The sequence below is a fragment of the Bactrocera neohumeralis genome, chromosome 2 (assembly GCF_024586455.1).
Source record: "Bactrocera neohumeralis isolate Rockhampton chromosome 2, APGP_CSIRO_Bneo_wtdbg2-racon-allhic-juicebox.fasta_v2, whole genome shotgun sequence".
NCBI classification, from domain to species: domain Eukaryota; kingdom Metazoa; phylum Arthropoda; class Insecta; order Diptera; family Tephritidae; genus Bactrocera; species Bactrocera neohumeralis.
This window is the reverse complement of record NC_065919.1, coordinates 19439724-19462998: the sequence shown is the minus strand read 5'-3', so window position 1 is coordinate 19462998 and position 23275 is coordinate 19439724. Positions and strand designations below refer to the sequence as shown.

Genomic DNA, 23275 nt, shown 5'->3' with positions numbered 1-23275 from the left:
ATTTGAATTGTTTCTGCATCTACCGTATTCTCCAGATCTGGCCACCGGCGACTATTTCCTATCATTAGATCTCAAAAGAATGCTCGCTGAGAAGAATTTTTCGTCGAATGAATGGGTGATCGCCGAAAGTGATTTCTATTTCTAAGCAAAGGACAAAGTGTACTACAGAAATGATGTCGAAAAGTTGGAGGGTCGCTATAATCAGTGTATTACGATTTGGTTTCACACGATCAAACAGATTCCGGGAGAGACGATAGTATCCTTGAAAATCAAGGTGACAGACGACTTTTGTGTGTTCACTTCAGCTTAGAAGACCTCTACTGGAATACTAGTAGTGGAAGCAAAGTAATTATTCGATCTTTTAGAATTATGGAACTTCAGTTATGGAATTTTGGCGTTATTTCAAAAAATATACCAAATATTTGTCATATGTTTTAGTTTACGAGACAAAAACAATAGTCATTCTTAATTTTAAAATTTTATTATAGTTTCGTTATTTGTCCTTTCTAATAAACAGCATAGTGTAACTATGTTTTTTCATGTCTGAGTTTGAAATTATTGCTTGAAAAATATTTAAAAATATGTTTATTATTCCTTGACCTTCAAGAAACATTACTTTTCAGATTTCATTGAAGAACAGTTCGTAAATTTAAAATCTAAATAACCAATTCGAGTGGGCGCTATACGATTATATTATATTCGGATAAATCTAATAAAGAACGAACTCAATTTAAAATTTTCAACTCACTTACAGTAGCTCCAAAAACTCGTACAAGTAAAAAAAAATTATTAAATTCCCAAAAATCATAAATAAAATAAGCGCTTCCAAAAAAACTTTTGCATATTTTATTAGTATATTACTACGTAACAAAAACAAAATACTCTAATTTAAATGTTTAATTCAAATACACTTTAAGTGAGGTAAAAAAGTAAAATAGCATGTAATTCAATGCCAAAGTGAAACTCGTACATTATATAAAAGTAAAAGTAATGTTAATATAAATATTCCTTTGTATGCATTCCTTTGTTTTTGATAACCATTTGTAATCTATTTAGACTTTTAACAAGCTTTTCACAAACTGGGTTCAATTTTTTGCCATTCAATGGAGGATCCTCTTCAACTCGTCCTTTGAACTTATTGTACGCTGGTGACTTTCGTATCGAGATAGCTCTACAAGTTCTCAATGGGGTTTAAAAATCGATGACATGCGGACAATTATAAAGCAACCACGACCGCACATTATAAGCCTTATGCTTTGGGTCATTGTCCTGGTAAAAATGCAAATCCTTGACAAGGCCCAGTTTTTCTTTACAAAGTGGCAATTTTTCTTTTAAAATGTTCAGATACAAGCGTGATTCATAATGTCAATGAAATGCAATTCTCCAGGTCCCTGTGCAGATAATGATCTCCACACCATTGCCGATCCGCCAAGTGCTTTACTGTGGGCTTCATATTTTTGGCAAGAAGTCTACCGTCCGAACCGAAAAGATTAAACTTGCTTTCATCTGTAAATAGCACGTTTTTCCAAAACGAGAAATCCTTTGATTGATGTTCCTTTGCAAATCATAGTCTTGCTTTTTGATTACGTTCGTTGAAATAATAGGCTTTCGCCTTGCTCTTCTTCCCTTATAATCAGCCTTATTCAGTAAATTTCTTATGGTTTGTGCAACACTTTTTCCCCAAATCATTTTCGGCGATTGTTACAGTTTGGGCAGTTTATAAATGGATCTTTTTTGACTTGGCGTAGAATATACTGTTCATCACTAGCAGAGAAAATTTTGTTATTTGCAACTTTCGATCTATTTTTCACAGTTTTATCTCTCTTGTACCGTTTAATGATGTACTGAACAGTCGATCGGCTTCATCTACAATTTCAGATATTTCCCGAAGCGATTTTTGGTTTTCGTAATGACGAATTATTAGTTCCCGCACTTCAACACTGGTTTGTCCTTTTTGTCTGCCCATTTCACTTTTTTTATTATCCTTTTTCGATAAATGACGCGATATTCAAAATTTTCCAATGAACCTTGTTATTTGGGACTTCCCCGAATAACACTTTAAAAATTACTTGAAGTTAGATGTGCGTGGAAATAGTGTTGCTTGTTAAATTAAAAATGTACGAGTTTGGCTTTTGCATTGAAAATGAAGACTTATAAGATAACGTATTTTTATTTTTATAAGTAAAAGATTATTCAAAAATTTGTTTTTGTCAAAAATTACCCAATACGTTATAAAACATATAAATTTTTATTGCAATAGTAATTTCTCGTATTTTAAATAAAACCAAATATTTTAGGAGGTGTACGAGTTTCGCTTGGAGCTACTGTAAGTTTTTTTTTGTGTTTTTTCTAAAGTGTAAAGCCTCTCTCCATACTGTGCGTACTCGCATTTAGTATCTTTGACTGGTTTTTGTAAGGTTTCGTACACCTTTGTCACCCGAAAGCATTATCAGCCGAAATTAAGCTAACACAGAGTGCCATAATTCAAGCCTCCATAAATCAAAAACTCAAAAAGCCATTATTTTTGGTGTGAACTTTCGATACTAAAGTATTGTGCCATTCAAAAATAAAATCATTGTGAAGTAACCAACTTTTACTTTAACGGTGTGTGCATTCAAGTAGATGTTAATGATTTTTTTTTGGCAATATGCACTATAAAAACTTATATAATAACGCAATACAAAATGTTTTCGTAACTGTGCTTTAAAAATTTGCATAATTTGTGTTGGGAACTTAAAACATCAACTGCACTTTTGTAAAAGTAAGCCAAGCCATTTAAGCTAGTGCAAATAACACGAATGTGTAGAAATAGCAAACTCAGCAGAAATATTAACACAAACGGGATGATAAAATAAAGCAAAATTAGAAAAATTAAATAAATTAAAATAAAAAAGAAACAAAAAAAATTAAATGAAAATAAAAATAAAAAGTCTATGAACATTATATTATTAATAACAATACAAAACATGAAAAAACGATAACTTAGGTTGCATCGAAGCTATATACCCTTAACAAGTGCATTCCTTATCGCTTAAAAGTTATACTACTGTGCCCAAAAAATAAGGTGACATTTGAATATAAACTGCGCGCGTCGAAGGATTTGGAGAATTATTTTTTTTTTTTTTTAGGTTGGTAGTACTGTCAGTCACATTTATGTCAAATTTCATGTCAAAATATTAATTAGTGTTTGAGATACGTGTCGTTTTGTGAGCTGCTAAAAGTGAGTTTTTCGTTTTTTGCGATGTCGAAATTTGTTGAGCAAAGAATTTGCATTAAATTTTGTTTACGGAATCAATTTTCTGCTGCGGATACGTTGAGGATGGTGCAGAGAGCCTTTGGTGATGAGGCTATGTCAAAAAAAAATGTTTACAAGTGGTATAGTGAGTTCCAAGCCGGCCGTGAACGTGTCGAAGACGAAGAGCGTCCAGGGCGACCATCAACCTCAACCGACGAAGCTCACGTTCAACAAATCAAAGATTTTGTGTTGAAAAACCGTCGATTAACAATTAGAGACCTTGCTGATGAAGTTGGCATATCGAAAGGCTCAGCCAATACCATTTTGAAGGATGTTTTGGGCCTCAAGCGCGTTAAATCTCGACTGGTACCGAAAACATTGAATTTTTGAAAAGGCGTCGCGTTGAAGTGTGTGAAACGATGCTTTCCGACTACCAGGGTGTCATGAAACGCATTATAACTGGCGATGAGACTTGGATCTATGCTTACGACCCCGAAACAACCGATCAATCGAGTATCGATGTACTATATGTTACACTGGTACAATCTGGACAATTAGCTTAGAGATTGTAGTCTCTCCTTTAACAATAAGTTTTGATAAATTTTGGCAAATATAAACGTTTTCCCTTCAAGAAGTTGTTTTTTATAGTTCGGTTTGTATAGCAGCTATACACTTTAACGGGTCACCCAAGTAGACGTACTGCTTTCAATCGCCTTTTTTGACAGATTACGCGCGAGTCGTGTTAAGCTATCATGTTATTTCTGCTCAATAATGTTTGGCATTTCATCATGACAAGACTTACGCCTAAACAACGTTTTCAAATCGTTCAACTTTACTACGAAAATTCACGTTCTGTAAAGAATGTGTTTCGCGCGCTTCGCTCAAATTATGGTCAACATAATCGTCTTACTGAGCATACTATTCACAACACCGTCACTGATCTTGAAACCCAGCATTCATTACTGGATCATATTCGACCGAACAGACCACATCCACCACGCAGTGCAGAAAATATAGCAGCCGTGGCTGAGAATGTACACAAAGACCGTGGAGAGTCGATTCGGAGCTCGGACTGACGTATGTGACAACTTGGCGCATTTTACGACGAGATTTTATATTGAAAGCGTACAAAAATCAGCATGTGCAAGAACTGAAGCCGCTTGATCATCCCAAGTGACATCGTTTCGGTACATGGGTTCTTGAAAAGTTCCAAGAAGATCCGAAGCTATTGAGCCAAATTTTGTTTAGCGATAAGGCCCATTTCTGGCGCAATGGGTATTTAAACAAGCATAATTGCCACATTTGGGATGAAGAGCAACCTGAAGAGATTCAAGAGCTGCCATTTAATCCAGAAGAAACAATGGTTTAGTGTTGTTTTTGGGCCGATGGAGTGGAGTCATCGTCCATATTTCTTTAAAAAAAACGTAAATTTTGAGCGTTATCGGACCACGTGGCTCTCGTGATCTCAACGACATTTGGATTTAACAAGACGGCGCCACTCCTCACAAATCGCATTAATCAATGGTCGATTGACCACCGGGATCGTGTATTATCACACTGTTAGACTTTTCCCTGTGGGGATATGTAAAATCTAAAGTCTATGCGGACAATCCGACTTTGAATCAGACCTTGGAACGAAGTCACGCGTCTGATTCCCCAGTTACCAGCCCAAATGCTCAAATGATTCATAGAAAATTGGACTCAACGGATGCACCAGCTGAGACGTAGCCGCGGCCAACATTTGAAAGAGATATTCTTTAAAAAATTAATGCCAAATAATGTTCTTTCAAATGGTACTAAACATTCCCCATTAAATTTAAAGTTTCTGTGTTTTTTCTTAAAAAAAAAAATAGGGAACATCGAAATGGATCATCCTTGATATGTATTCTGTAGAGGTCCGATATCGTTGGTTCCGTAAAATTAGTATACTCTTAGAAAGTAAAGGGCATGTGCAATATTTCGGTGCGAGATCTCAAAAACATATGGTATCTCAGCTGGTCACACTACGATCGACCAATCGACTAAGTTTGTACCAAACTTAGTATACTCTGTGGATGGTATAAGAAACTCTAGTTTTTATAGGTATATACTATGTATGTATGTATGTAGGTTTACAACTTTGTACATTTTGATGAATATGTAGTGATTTAGTTTGTTTCATGTTCAGTGAACAGTGATATGTATGGGTTTCATTGTACCAAATGAATGGTTTGATGAGTTGAAAGTATTTGGGATTTCAATTTACTTTGTAAATAAATATATATTTATATACATTTTAGCGCATATACATACAAAATATATACATATACCTATGTATCAGACGAAATTTGTTGCTTGCAATGCAATTGCATTCCGCCGAATAAATAAACTCGACATGCAATGCGTGTGAACATCTGATTAGAAAGTAGCGCTTGTTGCAACCTACGATTTCGCATTGTGACACGCAATACAATTTATTGTTACTCATTCATTCAATATGCACTTTTAAACATACATATATATTTTTTAAATAAAAAGCTTTATTATTGCCAAATTGAGTTTTAATTGATGTTTCAATTAAGTGCATATCACACCGAGAATAACGGATACTTCAGTTCGTAGAACTGACTGAGAATGCTCAGAGACTCTGTGGCGACTTCGTTTTCCACAAGCTTACTTGACCAGTTCCCACCCATACAGTCCTTTACATTCCTAATCTTTTAGACAGAGGTTTGGTCACAGTCTCGTTTCAGGACACAGTAGAGATTCCGTAGAGGATTCTCCGCATACCTTGCCTTACATTCTGCCTCTAACATAACGTTACGTTCATCAATGTTGTTAGTGCAGTGGCGGTTACTTTCCAAATATTTAATATTATTCTCTTAAATGCGTCGGAAAGTCATTGAGCTTGCCTGGCAAACGCCATGTATTTCATAAAGCGACGTTTTGGGAACTCTCGCAATCAAGGACTTCGAATCAGTTTTGTTGGAATCGTAAAATATGGAACGTAAAAATACACAACTAAACCGGTTTCAATTAAAAAACGTAGATTTTAAAAGATCGCATTAAGTGGGATCCATATATTAAGGATTCCGCAAGGTGACGGGTGATCCAAGTGGAGATGCTTTTTTCAATAGCCTTTTTATGACAGATCACGCGTGAGTCGTTGTCAAGCTGTCAACGTTTACAAGTTGGACTAGGACCGTAGGATTGTTTTTACCACAGCATCATCCATCTTGAGACCCAGCAGTTATTATTGAATAATTATTGGACCGAATAGTCCAAGTCCAGTACGCAGTGAAGAAAATATTGCGTCTTGATTTATTGATAATTTCATGTTTTGGGCCCGTCGATTACCCATCAAGATCGTGTGATATCACACCTTTAGACTTTTTTCTGTGGATATATGTCAAGTCTAAAGTCTATGCGGACAATCCTGTTTCGATCCAGGCCTTTGAGGAAAATATTACGCGTGTCATTCCCCAGTTACCAGTCGAAATGCTAGAGTCTAGTTAGCCGTGTCTGTTTTCATATATACGAACTTGTCCCCCAGTGCTTGAAGTATTCATCCTAAATTTTGCACACGTTCTTTTCTCCCCAAGGAGTTGCTAATTTCTTGGAACCACCGATATCGGACTACTTTGGCATGTATCTACCATCCAAACCGGCCGATCAAACTCAACTTCTTGTTGGGAACACTTTTTTATTTGACAAGATATGTAGCTTCACAAATCCTGGCATGGATTATTACCTTAGGCATCGCTATAATCTCCGAACAAATTATTACGATCGAATCGCTATAGCATATAGTTGCTATTCAAACTGACCGTTTAAAATCAAGATAAATGTCTTTTATACAATAAGAAATGAATTTTAAATGTCATGGATATTCCTTGGAGCCATTAAAAGTTTTCACGAGACCTCTGAAGCCTTTAGCTTTGTAATAAGACTCTATAAAGATTGAAGTGCTGTTACTTTTTGTAAAAGCTCGAATAAAAAACTTTGGAACTAGGCTCACTTTGCAAACTCTAACAAGGAGGCTAGAGTGCATTTGAGGTTACAAAAGTAACAGTACAAGACATTCCGAATATTGTTTACGGAGTCTCCAAATTGTGACTTCCGGAGTCAGAGAGCACCTCATTATTCAAAACCGCAACACCACAAAAAAATAACCCAACTGCAAATGCTTGGCACATACCCACGTGCATATCTCGTTTATGAGCAACAATATTTGCTCCAAATTTCGTATGCGTCTGCACAATCCGCTGCAAGCAGTCGACACGAATCTGTCATATTTTAGTTTTTGTTTTCATTTTATCATTGACTTTTTTGTTGTTGTTGTTGATCGCGCTAAGTTATGCGGGCGCAGCATTTGTGCCATTTGATTCATCGGCTCTTTCGTTCAGACAACCGCTATAAGCTCATAGCCGCGACCATGTCGTGCGTATGGAATGTGCAAGAGCGGCGCGACGGCGTTCGGGTCGAATGACGCGACAAAGAGCGGCTTTTGTTTATGCTACGCGTTCAAAACCTGTTTTTATCATTTTGTTTTCGGCAATTCGCTGCTTCGCGGTCCCAAGCAAAGTACATAACATATGTATGTATGTATGTATGTGTGTCTTTCCAAAGGTTGGCGAGCTGCGAGGCGAACTGACGATCAGGTAACAACTAGGTACAATGACTGATGTTTACATACAGACACTGTATATGTGGTATGTATGTATGTTTGTAATTGCTTAGCATTTTCAGGAAATGAATCAGCGGTAGACCTAGGCATCTACAACAAAAATTTTAAGGTACCAAAGCGCAGAAAATGCGTTTACAACTGGAAAAAAACAACAAGCAGCATAATGAAAACAATGTGGAAACCTTGGTTCAGCGCCCTTTGTAGCGCAGCTCTATCCACCATATGCGTTCGCGTTTATTGACACAGCTTGTACCTGATTGCATACATATGTACATACATATGTATACCTGTGTTACATGAAAAATTGTTACGCTCTTTAGAAGCCACTTATTAGAAAATTAGATTTAGCCAAGCAGCAGACAGCGCTTCATTTATCCATTTATCTATCATACATGTTTTTTCGAGGGTGTGTCAGAATATGTGGGTTACAAATAATCTCAAACATGTTGAATTTGATCTCATGGAAAATTTTTGAGATTCTTTATAGAATGTGTGGAAGTTATATACCCTTTATGACATATTACATATTTTGTAAAATGATGCTCCGTGCCGATCCATTTTGTTAATATTGGAACTGACTAATATATTGAACGCCATCGATTGCTATATTCTAAACGGTAAGGTTGAGCTGGGTAAGGCTAAGCTCAGGCTACTACCGGGGTCACAGTTGGTGAATTGCGGACGGTCTGTGCTTAGTTGGTTAGCTGCGAATAGTAATACGCAGCCTCCGACTAAGAGCTGCAGGAGATGAGGGCTTGGCACAAAACGCCTCATGGGTCCAATGAACCCCCACCGGGGTTGGACCGAGGGAGAACCTATCCACGAGAGGGAGGCAACAAAGCGACGAGGGAAGAATACTGCGAGCAGCACCAAAAATGCATAGACTTCGACGAAAATCTTGGGCAAGCTCACATCAGAATCGAGGTCAGTAATATTCTGATTATGGAGTGCTGGAAATCCGGAACGAATTAGTTAGACAAAGTGCTAGTGAGGGCAGTATTCTATCCTCTCAGCAGGTTCGAGTGACATCTTACCGAAATGGCAGGCAGGCTAGTATTCTTCTCACCTCCGTGTCGTTAAAATCCTGGCAAGTCTTCAAGTACTTTCAATGCACGTCGTCATAATTCACACCAGCTCCTGATTCGTGCCTGAACCTGGCACTGAACATAATCTCTCATAAGAACTTGTGTCAACGCTCACGTGACCTCCCTGCTTGCATAGATAACCATAGATAATCAACTGTTACAACGACACTCAGAGCCTGAAGTCTCTTACACTAAACAAAACCTATCAGGTTTTTTTTTCATAATATCATCAAATTTGCATAATTATTCCTCATATGCGGAGACATTAGTATTTGTAAAGCTCTCCTTGGTTTGTTTGACTGGGTGGTGTTCACCAGCAATTCATGAAGAAGTAGTCTAGTTAATGCCAAGGGCTTATTCTCTCCGTATCGCCGATTTAATTTACTGGTCCATTCTAATACTTTTGTCATCCACGTATTCTCTTCAAGAATTCTCTTCTTTTATGGCACTTTTTATTGCAATATTGTTTTGTTTATTAGAATGGATCTTTCTTTCCCTAATTCGAATTATAGACGACTTTTAGAGTCGAGCAATCTTTAGCTAATTTCTTTATTTCTGAAGTATAACAATCCAAAGAACTTCAAAAACATCAAAAGACGATAAGAGATGAGAGGTCATTCGAAACACTTCTTAAAAAGGAGTTTAAAAGCTTTCCATTGCTATCTTATATATTACTAAACATGGTGCTCATTGGAAAAGATTTTTAAGGGGTTCTAACAATGAACTATCTGTCACACTGGTAGATGAGGTCGATGTGTAGATCCATACAACTTTAGATTAATTTTCCAATATTTTATCATTACATAAATGTAGAATTAAAAGCCATTGCGAAGGAAGATTGTTTGAATATTGTGGCCCGACACTAGATAAGAGAGCAAAAAGAACCAAAAGGGACTAAAAATCTCTTCACGCCGTTTTGCTATCTATAATTCTTAACATTACAAATTTCGTTTATGGTTAGGAATGTAAACCCGGCACACACAATGAACAAGTGGAAACAAGTTTTTTATTCGTTGATGGATTTTAGAGTATTCAAAACTTCCATTGAAAGCTAATTTTCAGTGTCGGTTTTCGCTCGGTTGGGGCCGGCGCTAAGAGCCAAACAGACCCAAAAGGCTCTGGAGGTTATCCTCGACATCCGTCCAATACACATACAAATGAGGTATGAGGCAATTCTTGTGGTCAGTCGGCTCATGATTTTAGGCCCTTGGACCCAGGCTAGGCGTCACTACGGACTTGGTATCATATCCGATATTGTGAATGAAATCGGGTTAAGCTGTCAATATGACCGAGAAAGGATACCCACAAAGAGTAAAACACATCGTTTTCATTCTCCAGTAGAAAATATTGAACCAATGGTTCTGTGATCGACAGTACTAACAGTGAAATCTACATATTCACTGATGGATCAAAGAAGAAACAGGAACAGGAGCTTGCTACTTCTGTACTAATACATACGCAGAAGGCAGATTCAAATTAAATGACTACAATTCAGTCTTTCAGGCTTTCAGGCTGAAATTGTGGGCATAACAGAATGTGTCAAATGCGTTTCTGCCCTAATCAGGAATTTCATAAACATTCTAGTGGATTGCCAAGCGGCAAGTAAGGCTATCCGTAGCGGCAACCCTAATACTTACAAGTTGATTCGGCGGAACATAGAGCTGCGCAGTCGATCATCATCTTCGCAAATACTCAGCCTTCAGCCGGATGAGAAGGGACATAATCTACTGCTCCGTATACTCCAACTTAAGACACACTGAACAGCTGGGATGGAAAAGTTTTTACCAAAACCACTGAGCGGCTCGACAAAACTATAACTTGGTTATCACCCAGGAATTCAATGAACCTAATAATGCCCTAAGTGTGGTCATCTGTGGTTCGGCGTTCAAGCCCTCCCTTTTTAACCACCCAACCAAGTGCCAAAAAGTGAAAATCATGTTGGCAATTTGGTGTGAAAAACTCGATTTTTGAGATTTGAGATTTCATGTATCCGCTGTGATCCAAGGCTGTTTAATTTAGAGGTGCGGTTTTCAATGAAGCTATGCTTTTTTAGAAAATACTAATTTTGACACCTGTTACTTGATTTATACTAATTTTTATACTAAATAGGCTTGCCCTTTTATGAAGACTAGACTTCATCAGGAACAAAGTTTGTAAATTCTGGAAATTTATTACCTAAATAAAGTTTCGCAATAATTCGGTCGACGTAATCGCTCTGCAGAGTCGGTTATTCAAGCGACCATGGATCGCTCCAGTGGATAACTCTGCATGATGCGCATCCTCCGAGACACCGTACAGTGCGCACCGAAGACGCTACGACTGCTGTGGAGCAGAGTATCAATGAAGACTCGAATGTGTCCATCCGTTATCATCCACTTTATGGAAGACTTTGCAGAAGGATCTAATACGACCTACAAAAATCAACTCATTCAAGAATAGAAGCCGAACGGCCATCAAACGCGTCGCACGTTCGGTGAATGAGCCCAAAACGAGATTGGCCATCAAATTAATAACTCAAATCCACGGTCTGGCAGAACATTTGAAGTACTGTTGTCTACATGTCTGTAAGGAAATACTTTTATTCCTCGGATAGCTCTTAATAACAAGCCGCATATATGTATGTACATAAGTCTCAAGATCATAAATCTAAACGAGATGTTCCATAATTTATTACTGTGTTACTATTATGTAGTTTGTAGTGAATATAATGTTCTAAGAAGCCTTTAATTAAGCTCACAACAACTACCAACCTACAAAATTCACGAGATAACAATACCGAACATTCATCGGTAAATATGTACATATGTATGTATGTTTGTAAGTGTATGAAATGGATAATAAATCATATTGTACAATAGAAACTGAAGCTGTTCAAAGTACTTGCATACATATCTACAAATATAGGTATCTCCATTAGCAGTATATGCTTAAATAATGTGTTCGTATCTATGTGCATGGTTATCCACTGAGACTTCTAATGAATTTTAAGTGAAAACCGGTCTAAACAAGCAGTATCGCCGATCGTATGACGCATTGCCGACAAATGAAGGAAGTGCAAACAAACACATACACACACAAACATCTAGCTTAAACATGGAACTGCGAAAATAACATTTGTAAAAAAACTTTCTATGATATATGAATATGAGTGTGCTGTTGCTTTTATGGCTGCTGTCAGCTAGCGCTACGTGAATACGCCCATAAATTCTACGCCAAGCGAACTGGATGCCGAAACCAAACCCGTAGGCTAACAATAGCAGTCAGAAATAGCCTTTTATATTTACATAAAATACATAATATGGTATATGTATATGTAGCCATATATACGTATGTACATACCTAGTTATTGTCCAGCACCAAGCTCGAAACCTCCCGCTTAAGAGTTAATGAGCGCAGCTTTTACGCTTATTAGTATTTTCACGCTGCATTTGTTAATTCTACTACAACAGCTGTGATTTCTACAACAACATATTTTACTATTTTTGTCAAACAGTAAACAGCAAACAAATAAGTTAAAAGAAAACTGTTAATACACCCCCTAGATGTACATATCCCCATAATATAGGCTCCCTGTCGGAAAATTTTGGCCTAAAAAATCGTCTCTTAGAGTCTGAACACCTTTTTATCGATATTTAGTCTGTATGAATTTTAAGGAGATCCGAAGATTAAGCTGGCGCTAACTCTTAAGGATACCGATGTGATACAAGCTGGTGATAAAAACGAAAAAGAAATACTTCTAATCCATTAGAAGAAGACTTTTTCACTTGATGCTTTCAATATCAATTTGTGGCACTAATCCAAAACATCGGAAGCAGTTACCAATTAAGAATAAAGATGCTAAAAGTTCCCTAAATAAATACTCAAGAATACTGTCAATTTGGTAGTCCTTGGCCGGTTAAAAAAATCCAGTCCATTCTAGTTACATATACAATATGTGTCAAATCATTGTTGTAGCTGTTATCTAGTTTTCGTTTGGATGGTAAAGTTCGGGTTAGTTGTTGTCGAAGTTAACTAACGGTAGGGCCAGGAGACGTGCTGTTTCAGCACCGTCGGACCATAGGGAGACGGGTGTTGATGAGTGGAGCTCGATGTTAGGAGTTTAACTCACTGCAGTATACAGAACAAGGTTGCGCAAGGATCAATTTTGATTCACGGGGCAACTCGAGCTCTTCGTCTACAAATGCGCCAGCCAAGGGAAGATCTCTTGATATTCTTAGGAAGCGACTTTAAGTAGGCGACTGCAGGGTTGGTTTCCGCGAGAATATCCCAGCAGAAACTGCTTAGAAAGGAGTGCATTATTTTCCGTCACAGTCAGTTTTACTGGCGTTTCAATATCCTCCTGCCTTTCGATAATTAACGTAATAATCCAAAGGTCGGTGCCAGATCATCGAAGTGTTAATCTCTCTGTTCTCTGAAGGTAATTTTCTATTCTAATTCAATTTCAAACTAATTCTATAGAACCGATTTGTCATAACAAATGTTTTATTTTATCGGAAATAGGAGACCTGAACTTGGACGGTAATTTATTTTAATAAAATGGCAGTATAGAACGCAATTCCAATTAATATCGGAGATCGGGTACTATATTGAGTAAATGCAATTGTCAACGAAGGTTCTTGGTCTCTGTTTTGATTTTCTTAAAATAACTTTGAAACAAGAACTCTAAACAGGAAACGTATTTGAGTATTTCTGCATTCATTTTCAAATTTGGCATGTAATTTAAACGAAGAATCTCGTCTTTTGTTAACTTGATTTCAACAGAACAAAAGAAGCTCCGTACTTCCAATCAATGGGAAGGTATTGATGTAGATTCGCACAGATTTTCCAATAGGGTATCGTGTGAACACAGACAATCACGTGCACTTAAATCTGTAGCGGTATTGCACATCACATTTAACTCGCATATAGCGTTTCATAGCATCACAGTCACATGTCATCGTTCGGAAAAGGCCGTCATAACAGCCATGCGACATCAATAGCAATGAAATGTAGTAAAGTGTAAAAATTTAATTGAAGAGAAGTGAAACAAACGAATTGACGAGCAAGAAATCGATATTCGTTTGTGAAATGTAAAATGAAATACATACATATGTATGTATGTACATATGTACCATATGTGAGCTGCGTAAATGATAAGGCCGTCATTAGCCGCAAATATGTACCGTTAACTAATTTTGTTGACGTAACGGGCAGAGTTGCGTTTTTCAAATGGGCAATTGAGTTATGAAATTTATGATGCAATGAGTTCGTCTCACGAGATCAAACAATATTTTCCGGGGGAGAGAGAAAGAGAAAGTAAAAGGTGTAATAACGATATTGGAGGCAGGTATTACAAAGTTTTTACTACTTTGGCACCACCTTCGTTTAACATATTTGATCCAATCTCGGTAGATTTGATCGAAAAGTTATTAGTTATCTTCAAGGCTCTCGATTATGTTAGTTTAAGCTTAAAAATAATACTCAGTTTCGGCGATCACTTGTTCATTGTTGCTAAATTTCTTTCCAGCGAGCATTCTCTTGAGGTCTGAGGACAGGAAATACTCACTGGGGACCAGATCTGGAAAATACGGTGGATGCGAAACCCTATTCAGGAATCTTTGTCATCATTTTTACCGATTTGTGGCACGGTACACTGTCTTGACAAAACAGCACTTTTGTTTTCTTCAAATGAAGCCGTTTTTCTGCGATTTCATTCTTCAAACGGTCCAATAACGCTATGTAATTAATAGTCGCTATTGATGGTCCTTCCTCTTTCAAGGTAGTCAATAAAAATTGTTTCATGCGCATCTCAAAATGCAGACGTCATAATCTTGCCAGCTCACTGTTGCATTTATCCACGCTTTGAAGCGGGTTGAACGAGTGTAGTCCACTGGGATGACTGTCGATTGGACTACGGAGTAAAATTATGGAGCCATGTTTCATCCATTGTTGCATATCGATGCAAAAACTCGCTTTTATTACGCTTGAACATCTCCAACTGCTCACTGCTCCAAATCATCAACTCGTCGTTATTTTTGGATGAAAGTGAGCTCACGCCGCATCTACTTTGCACGATGCTTTCTCACACTCAAATATTCATGAATTACATGATGTACATGGTCAGTGCATGCTATCTCGAGCAACTTAACTTTACGGGGATCCAAAATTAATTTTGGGAAATTTTTGATACCTTTGTCGGTAATAGCCTCTTCAAGGCGCCCACTGCCTTCATCGTCCTCGATGCTCATTTCACCTAATTCAAACTATGCAAACCACTTTTGAACAGTGCTGGAGCATAGCCCAAATAGTATTGATCAATCCCAACCATGGCTTCAACAGTATTTTTCTCTCCAAAAATCAATGATGTTTTAACACACAAAATTCCTTTTGATCCATTTTTTGTAAACCAACACAAGGTGTTTGACTCAAAGTGCTATATCTCGTAAGTCAAAAGATCGACAGTTGTTAGATTTGGAAACGTATCTTGTAAAAGTAAAGGGTGATTAAAAATCATATGGATTTGATATTAATAGTCCGATATAAGTATCAGTCTACGAACTTTTCAGCTCACCAACTAGTAATTCTGCTGCACGCTCTATAGCTTATGTATAGACCTGTAACTATGGTACAGCTAAGATCTCGAGAATCTAGTAAGTTAAACCTGTACTAATTCCAACTTATCTTATTAAAACCCTTCGGTTTTTGGACCTTCAGTTAGTCGCAAATATATATTGTTAGTAGCACTGGTCGACAACTCCTTACTATTAGTTTCCTTTGAGAAGACATTTGCGCATCTCTCACAAAATAATAAATCAACTGAAAGACCAGCTTTATTCTACTATCTTCTCCACCCAAGTTTGGCGAAAACCAGAAACACTACTGTAGGCATAAACGGCTAAGCGCATTGGAAAGTATCTGTTGTAAACTGAATTTGCCATAAAAAGTTGCATTCAGTGAAAATCTCCTTTCAGCATCAGCATCAAAAACAATCGAAGAATAGCTGCCAACATACATATCTACAATTGGCAGCAAATATATGTATATAGTAATAACAACTCAACAAGTGAAAGGCTCCTCTCTCATTATCACAAGTGGAAATGAGCAATTTCCACAACTCGCCTACTTGACATACTTGGATGCTTTAATTAAAACAACTTTTTCTTCAGCAATAATAAGTGCTAAACAGAAGGAGCATATAGGTGGGTAGCAACGTCTGCCCGTCGATCTTCTTCCTCACTTGCTACCGATCGTGCCAAAACAAAGCAGAAATAAAACCCGCCAATCGAGAGAAATTCCTACTCGTCGTACAGACCATTTGGTAATACAACACTTTCACTTCGACAGCAGCGCTGAACGTTCCACTTCTAGACACGATCTCACGTCAAGACGAGTCTAGCATGCGAATGCTTGTAATTGAACTTATATATACATATTTATGCGCATACATATAGATTTATGTACCTGCGGTCGTAAGCCAAATAAATAAACAAATCAAAAGCAAAGGATGAAGCAAAATCAACAATATGTAATGACGTCTGTCTGGGCGAAAAATTCTGCACATAGCAAGTGTAAGTGGATATCTCAAAAAGCGGTTAGTCGGCGCAATTAAACACCTCAGCTTAGCGTATTGTTTGCAGAAATAAGAGAAGTGGTTGAAAAGGTAAACTAAATGGGAATGAGAACGACCCCGTACTACACGGAAGCCATTTTATCTGTGTTCTTTTAAGCATTTCACCACTATATGTTGAATTTTGAGTTCGATACCTAGTTTCGGTAACAGCAGGACTCATAACCCGATTTTTAACCAAAATTAAAAGCGCCAAACCAACTGCGTTAGGAGATAATACAAAATTTCTGGCGCCTGCAATGAAGGAGGAGCTCGGTGCTTGACTACATTTCGTTAGTTCATATCTCAATAAGGTGACTGACCACGTCAGGCTTACCGAAGACAAAATAAATTTATCAGCTTGGACACACACCATAAATGGAATGGCCTTCAAAGGTAAATAAAATGTGTAATAGCGAGCTTAAAGGCTTCCTTCCAAGGTATTACAAATCTTTACGTTAGTACATTTGATACTATCTCCGCAGATCTGCTCTTAAATGGACTACCATCATTTTACGAATGCTACACACTTAGGATCTCTGACCCTATGTTTTGGAAAGAAGTTGAAAGAAGTTTACAAGTCGCAAAACATTTATTTTTAAGGCTATGTTCTTTGAGCTTTATCTATCAACGTACACACTGTACGTGTAATAGTTAAAAACATTATGACTTCGGTATTCGGTACTCTTTTAAGAATGCAATTAGATTTGTTAAATTCTTACGTGTTGCAGTCCAGGGAGAAGTTCTAAGCCTTTACTTATGGGAAGACAACCATTAAAGAAGCTAAAATCACTTAAATATGTATATTGAGTTTTTAGCAGGGCTTGAGTTCAATTCAAGCTCTAAACCTACATTAAAAACATTTGTTTTCAATACGATCGACCTATGTATGTCGGGCAATTGCCAACCTTTCAATCTAAAAAGTAGTTTTCCATAAAAGAATGTGAAAATTTTCAGATCAATAGCTCACAAACTGAGAGACAACTTTACATATATAGAGACGGACAGACAGACGTATATAGTAAAATCGACTCAGCTCGTCGGGCAGATAATTTAAATATATACATACTAGTATTTTACTTCTGGGTTTACAAACTTTGTGGCAAATGGTAAATTAGTTCAGGGTACCAGAAGCATGGTTCGGACAATACAAGTACAACAATACTTGTAGTTTGAGCCTAGAAACATATCACGCATACCTAATTTTCTGTGAGATCTTATACGGGGTTGATTCAAAAGCATCGTGAATTTTGTATTTCTTAGGAAAGTGTTTATTTATTCATGAATATGTAGATTTGTCTTTTAATGGGCCTCTTCTGTTTAGGGAATAAAAAAAATCATAAGGAGCAGGTCTGTGGAAAAATGGTTTCTGCGGCACCATTAATGTGTTATTTTTGGTCAAATATTCGATCACAAGAAACGATGCGGTGATTTTTCCACAAATCCGGGCATTTCAGGCGGATTTCTTCGCGCAAATTGCACATAACTTGCAGATAATATACTTTGTTGATCGTACGACCTTTTGGCAAGAACGCATGATGCACGACGCCCCTGCATTCGAAGTAAACTGTTAGCAAAATCTTCCCATGCGACCTAACTTTGCGCGCTTTTTTTCGATCTTGGCTTATTCAGTAGCTTCCATTGGGATAATAGAGCCTTGGTGTCCACATCTTAACCATAAACCCATGATTCGTCCCCGCCACGACTCTCTGGAGCAGATCTGGGTCGTCGTGCACTAAGTCCAATATCTTCTGAGCAATGTCCACGCGACGCTGTTTTGGTAAAAAATTAACAATTGAATCAAAACGCGTCTAAAAAAAGCTGTCGGAAATTAACTAAACATTCAAAATGGGGACCTTGTCAGTATGAGAAAGGGTTATGAGTGCGCAACAAATCAACCGAAAATCGAAAACACATAACCCGCAAAAATTCAAAATACTTTTTCTGCTAATCTCGTACCAGAAAGACATGAAAATAATACTTGACTCCCATACTAGGTGGATTTTTTCCATTATAGTTACTTATAGAAGAGTCTTAAAAGAAACCACAGTTAATTGATAAATATGGCTCGAAAAAAAGCCTATAGTAAAACCACGAAGAAATTCTTAATTATAAAAGTTCCGTGGAAATTGGCTTTAATTATACCCACCTTGGTGAAAATTGATATTTTCGCCGAAATTTGGTTTTGGAAAAACTTGAACGAACCACGGCTCAAGTACTATTATAAATGCCACAAATTGCATAACCCATAAGCACCACAAACACCTGAAACACTTCATCATTCAGCAACTTACCGTGTGTGAAACAAAGCAGCAACGCGAGTAACAGGCAACGGGGCGTGAAGGATGCTGTCAGGCGGTATGCGGATTCCGTTCGCGGCGTTTGCGCTTTCGTAGCCGCTGCGCAAGTGAAGTTCCGTTGCGCGCTGCTGCTACCACAAGCGCGCTGTGTCGCATATTTTGCGCAACCTTGTTGCTGGTCACTTGCCCTTTGCCCCCTTGTCGTTGCCGTTGCCATTGTTGTGTTGATTTTTGTTGTTGTCGACATAGTGCTGTCGCTGCTGCTGTCGACGGCGCTGCTGCACGCAACGGTGTGCATTCCAATTACTGCAATTGTATTGCTCGGTTTGAAGCGCATGTTGCGCTTTGTTGTTATTGTTGTTAAATTTTGCAACTGTTTCACGTTTACTATTGCTACGTTGATAACGGTTGTAGGTGTTGTTGTTATAAATTTTATTTCTTTTGTTATTTATTGCATTTAATTTTTTGGGATTTTTTATTTATTTTTTCGTAATTTTATTTTAATTTGTTGTTTATTTTAATTTTTTAACTTTATTTTAATTTGTGTTTTATTTTAAATTTTTATTTTAATTTTTTTTTCACTTTATATTTTTAATTTTAATTTTTTTTTCACTTTATATTTTTAATTTTAATTTTTGTTTATTTTAATTTTATTATGTTTTTTATTTAATTATTTTTATATTTTGCTTTAAATTTTTCAACTTCCATTATTTCGCTTACGACAGCATTACACAAAAGTCAGTCTTGAAGAACACACATTTCTAAAGTGATGAATGAGCCTACTCGTTATAAAATTGAGCGAGTAAAAATTAAATGTAAAAATGCACTAAAACACAAAATAATTTACGAACGGCAACGAAAAAAAAAAGTTGAAAATTCAATATTTACTATTGTTGTTTATTACCATTATATATTTACACACATTTGTACATAATTACATATGTACATATACATATGTACATACATATACTAGATTCATACATACACACTTCTAAGCAATATTGCATTCAGGCGCTGTAAACTGGTTTATTATTGTTGTTGTTTTAATTTTGTTATGCGCCAGTGTTGTTGTTGTTATTGCTATTGCTTTTTAAGTTGGTCTTAAAACCTATTTCGCCTCACAACACAACAACAGCAGCAAAAACAAGAGAAGTGCCAGCGAATTCGTTAACGATGACGGACTGCCGGGCTGCGCGAAGCAATACTTTTCGTTACCAACAATTCTTCAACACTTTTGCAGAATCTTTTAACACTTTTCTACACCAGCTTATTTATTTTTCCAATACTAGCAATTATGCATTTACTTTTTCCCAAACACTTATTGAATTATGCATTTACTTTTCTCATTGAAACTTGAAGTGAAAATTTTCATTCTTTCATTTTTCCATTTATTAAATTTACACCTTTCCGTTTATGGCCATTTCATTCGCACTGGCCCAAAGCGCTATGTAGCCATTTCATTTGCAATATGTGTGCTCACTGGCATTGCTACAACAACAAGGCGCTACACTGCACTACACTACCACACACACAAACGCGCACTAACCGCCACAATCTAACCAGTAAATTCACTTACGAGCACTTTTGTTCACAACGTCCGACAGGTTCGAGAATCAAAGCGTAACTGAAGTTACAGGTTGTCGCGCTGCACTCAGCCAGCGGCTAGCGCAAACTGGCTACCAACATTCGGCGCGCACACACAATCGGGCGCTCACGTTCTGCCACACGGAAACGAGATAACACGAACAAAGTTTCGCTTTGTTAACAATGCTAGCTGCTAGTTAGCCAGTAACTTAGTAGGCCGGTTAGTGTGTGGCTAAGAGCAAATGCAAAAGTTAGCACAGGTAATGTTGGTTAGCCGGCAAGAAATCACCGCACACGCTTGGAAAGGAAAAACCGATTGTGCGCGCACATTGCTGGTAGCGTGCGGAAATGAGCGCGGCATACAGGTAAGACGGCGGTGAGCGCGTGTGCTGAACAGGTATGTGAGCAAAAACAATTGGCTAAGTCAATTGTGTTTCAACTGTCAAACTGTATGATATGGTAGTTAGTTGAGGGTTTGTGTCCGCGCTAGCGTTGATTGATCGATTGCGCGCGACGGAAGTCGCTGTTTACTGCTGCATTCAAGTTGGTTGGGGCGGATGTGCAGTGGTGGCGAAATAAATGGTGAAACTCAAATCGGAATATTAAAGTTAAAGCTGACACTAACCGTTAGTTATGTTACAGGCGCGGTTTGTTGTAAGAAAAATCGAAATGAAGCGAGGAATCCCGACTAATGAAGACTTTTGAAAGAAGCAAGCTAAATTCATTGAAAGAATTAAAAATTTGAATTATATTAACTTATGTTAAACATCATAGATTCACTTAGGCCAAGGTGTAGATAGAGTTCATTCATATTCAGCGCTAAGCCACAGTATGCTTAAGAAACATGTCAACATGATTTCATTAAAATATAGCGCACATTGACGAAAATAATCTAAAATAATTGGTTTAAGGATATTTTTTCGAAAATAACTCTCAACTGACCGATATGTCTGGTATGATCGCCTTGGCAAACTCGAATAAATTCCAGCTGAGAGGTCCAGTTTTGGATCACTTTTGGCAGCAATTCAGGTCGTTTGTCAGCAATAACTCCTGACACTAGACATAACTCTGTACAGTATACTCCCGCACCAACTTCAACGTCCATTTTCGAGCCATCTGCTTAGGTGTTTAGAGTGTTGCGCATAGCAAACTTACCTTTACGCCAGCCATCTTTTTCTATGTTTACTTTGAACCTTCTTTCTCAGTTGAAAAGTGGGGTCATGTAGTCGGAGTTTGCCCAAACGTCACTACCCACCGAGCTATGCCAGAAGGTTCTATATGTAAATTCTCCTGCAATCAGTATTCTTTCCGCCGATTGGTGCGCAGTTTTCAGCGAAGAGATCTATAGGTGGTTAGTATCAGTTCAAATGCCGCCGTTGGAGTTGTTCTTAAAGCTCCCTGCACAGCCAGAGCCTCTGAACCATTTCCATTGGCTTCCGGAAAGTGGATTTCCGTACGCCTGTCCACCATACTACTGCACCGTAGAGCAGAATTGGTCTACCCATAGATGTGTGGTACCATTGCATGAGAGAGGGAGAGAGTTCCCAGGTTGTACCGAGCATCTGCCTACACGCATACTGGCTTTGCTCACTCTTTCTTCCACGTTGTACTTCCACAATAGTTGGCTGTCCAAGACTACCCCAAGGTACTTGGTGCGGTTCTTAAGAGAAAGCTGTGTCTTATTTATAGAAGAGAAGCTCTATAGAGGAATTTCTTGTGAACACAAGCCTATCCGTTTTCTCTAGGTTCAACCCCAGACCCGCTTGCGAGAACTCATTTAGTTTTTTATAAAATAGTGCGTGAAAATAAAAGGAGGAAAAGGAGGTTCACTTCGTTTTTAAAGAAAAAAATACAGAAACTTTAAATTTAATGAATAATGTTTCTTATCAATCGAAAGAACATTGACATTTAGTTTTTGAAGATTATCTTTTTCAAATGTTGACCGCAACTACGTCTCAGATGGTTCATCCGTTGAGTCCAATTTTCAATGACTCGTTCGAGCATTTCGACTGGTAACTGATGAATGAAACGAGTGATGATTTTCTCCAAGACCTGCACCGAAGCCGCCGCACAGTCCGCACAGACTTTAAACTATACATATCCCCACAGGAAAAAGTCTAACATTGTGAAATCTCACGATCATGAGGCAATCGACCGGCCCAAAACGTGAAATTATCTGCTCAACGAATTGTTCTCTCAATAAGTCAATTGATTAATGCGATGTGTGGGAAGTGTCGCCGTCTTGTTGAAACCAAATGTCGCCGAGATCAGTAGTTTCAATTTCAGGCAACAAATAGTCGGTTATCATGTCGTGATAACGGTCAACATTGATGGCATCAATTTTGAAGAAGTATGCACCGATGATTTCCACCAACAAACCCCACTAAAAAATTGTTTTTTTCACGATGAAATGGCAGCTCTTGACCCTCTTTAGGTTGCTCTTCATCACAAATGCGGCAATTTTGCTACTTTACATTTCCATTGTGCCAGAAACGGACCTCACGCTAAACAAAATTTGGCTCGGAAACGCCTGATCTTCTTGGAGCTTTCCCATAGCCCATAGAGTGAAGCGATGTTGCTGGGAAGGTCCAGCGGCTTCAGTTCTTGCACAAGCTGTATTTTGTACGCTTTTAATTTAAAAAAAGTCCTTCCAAACGTCAGTCCGAGTTGCTGCGAACGACGTCGAATCGACTCCGTCTGTCTTCGTGTACAATAGCTAAGATATGGGCTAATAGTGCGCAAGAGTACGAAAAATCGGGGTTTTAAGCTTAAGGTGTAGATTTTGGAGTCTTTGGCAAATTCCAAAATTCAATTCTCGCG

General features: G+C 37.8%; 1 protein-coding gene across 8 annotated transcripts in view; it reads right to left on the bottom strand.

Moving 5' to 3' along the window:
- LOC126751367 (protein crumbs) overlaps positions 1 to 20486 on the bottom strand; it is a 58126-nt gene extending 37640 nt beyond the window's left edge. For 5 of the 8 annotated variants that reach the window (XM_050461577.1, XM_050461579.1, XM_050461576.1 and 2 more), the window contains exon 1: positions 18866 to 19697. In XM_050461577.1, coding sequence (XP_050317534.1) covers positions 18866 to 19208 — 343 coding nt within the window. In that variant the 5' untranslated portion in view covers positions 19209 to 19697. Of the gene's footprint in view, positions 1 to 18865; positions 19698 to 19856 lie in introns of those variants that run through there. The other 3 variants (XM_050461575.1, XM_050461572.1, XM_050461573.1) reach the window with 3 other exon arrangements.
- Between the last annotated feature and the right edge of the window lie 2789 nt (positions 20487 to 23275).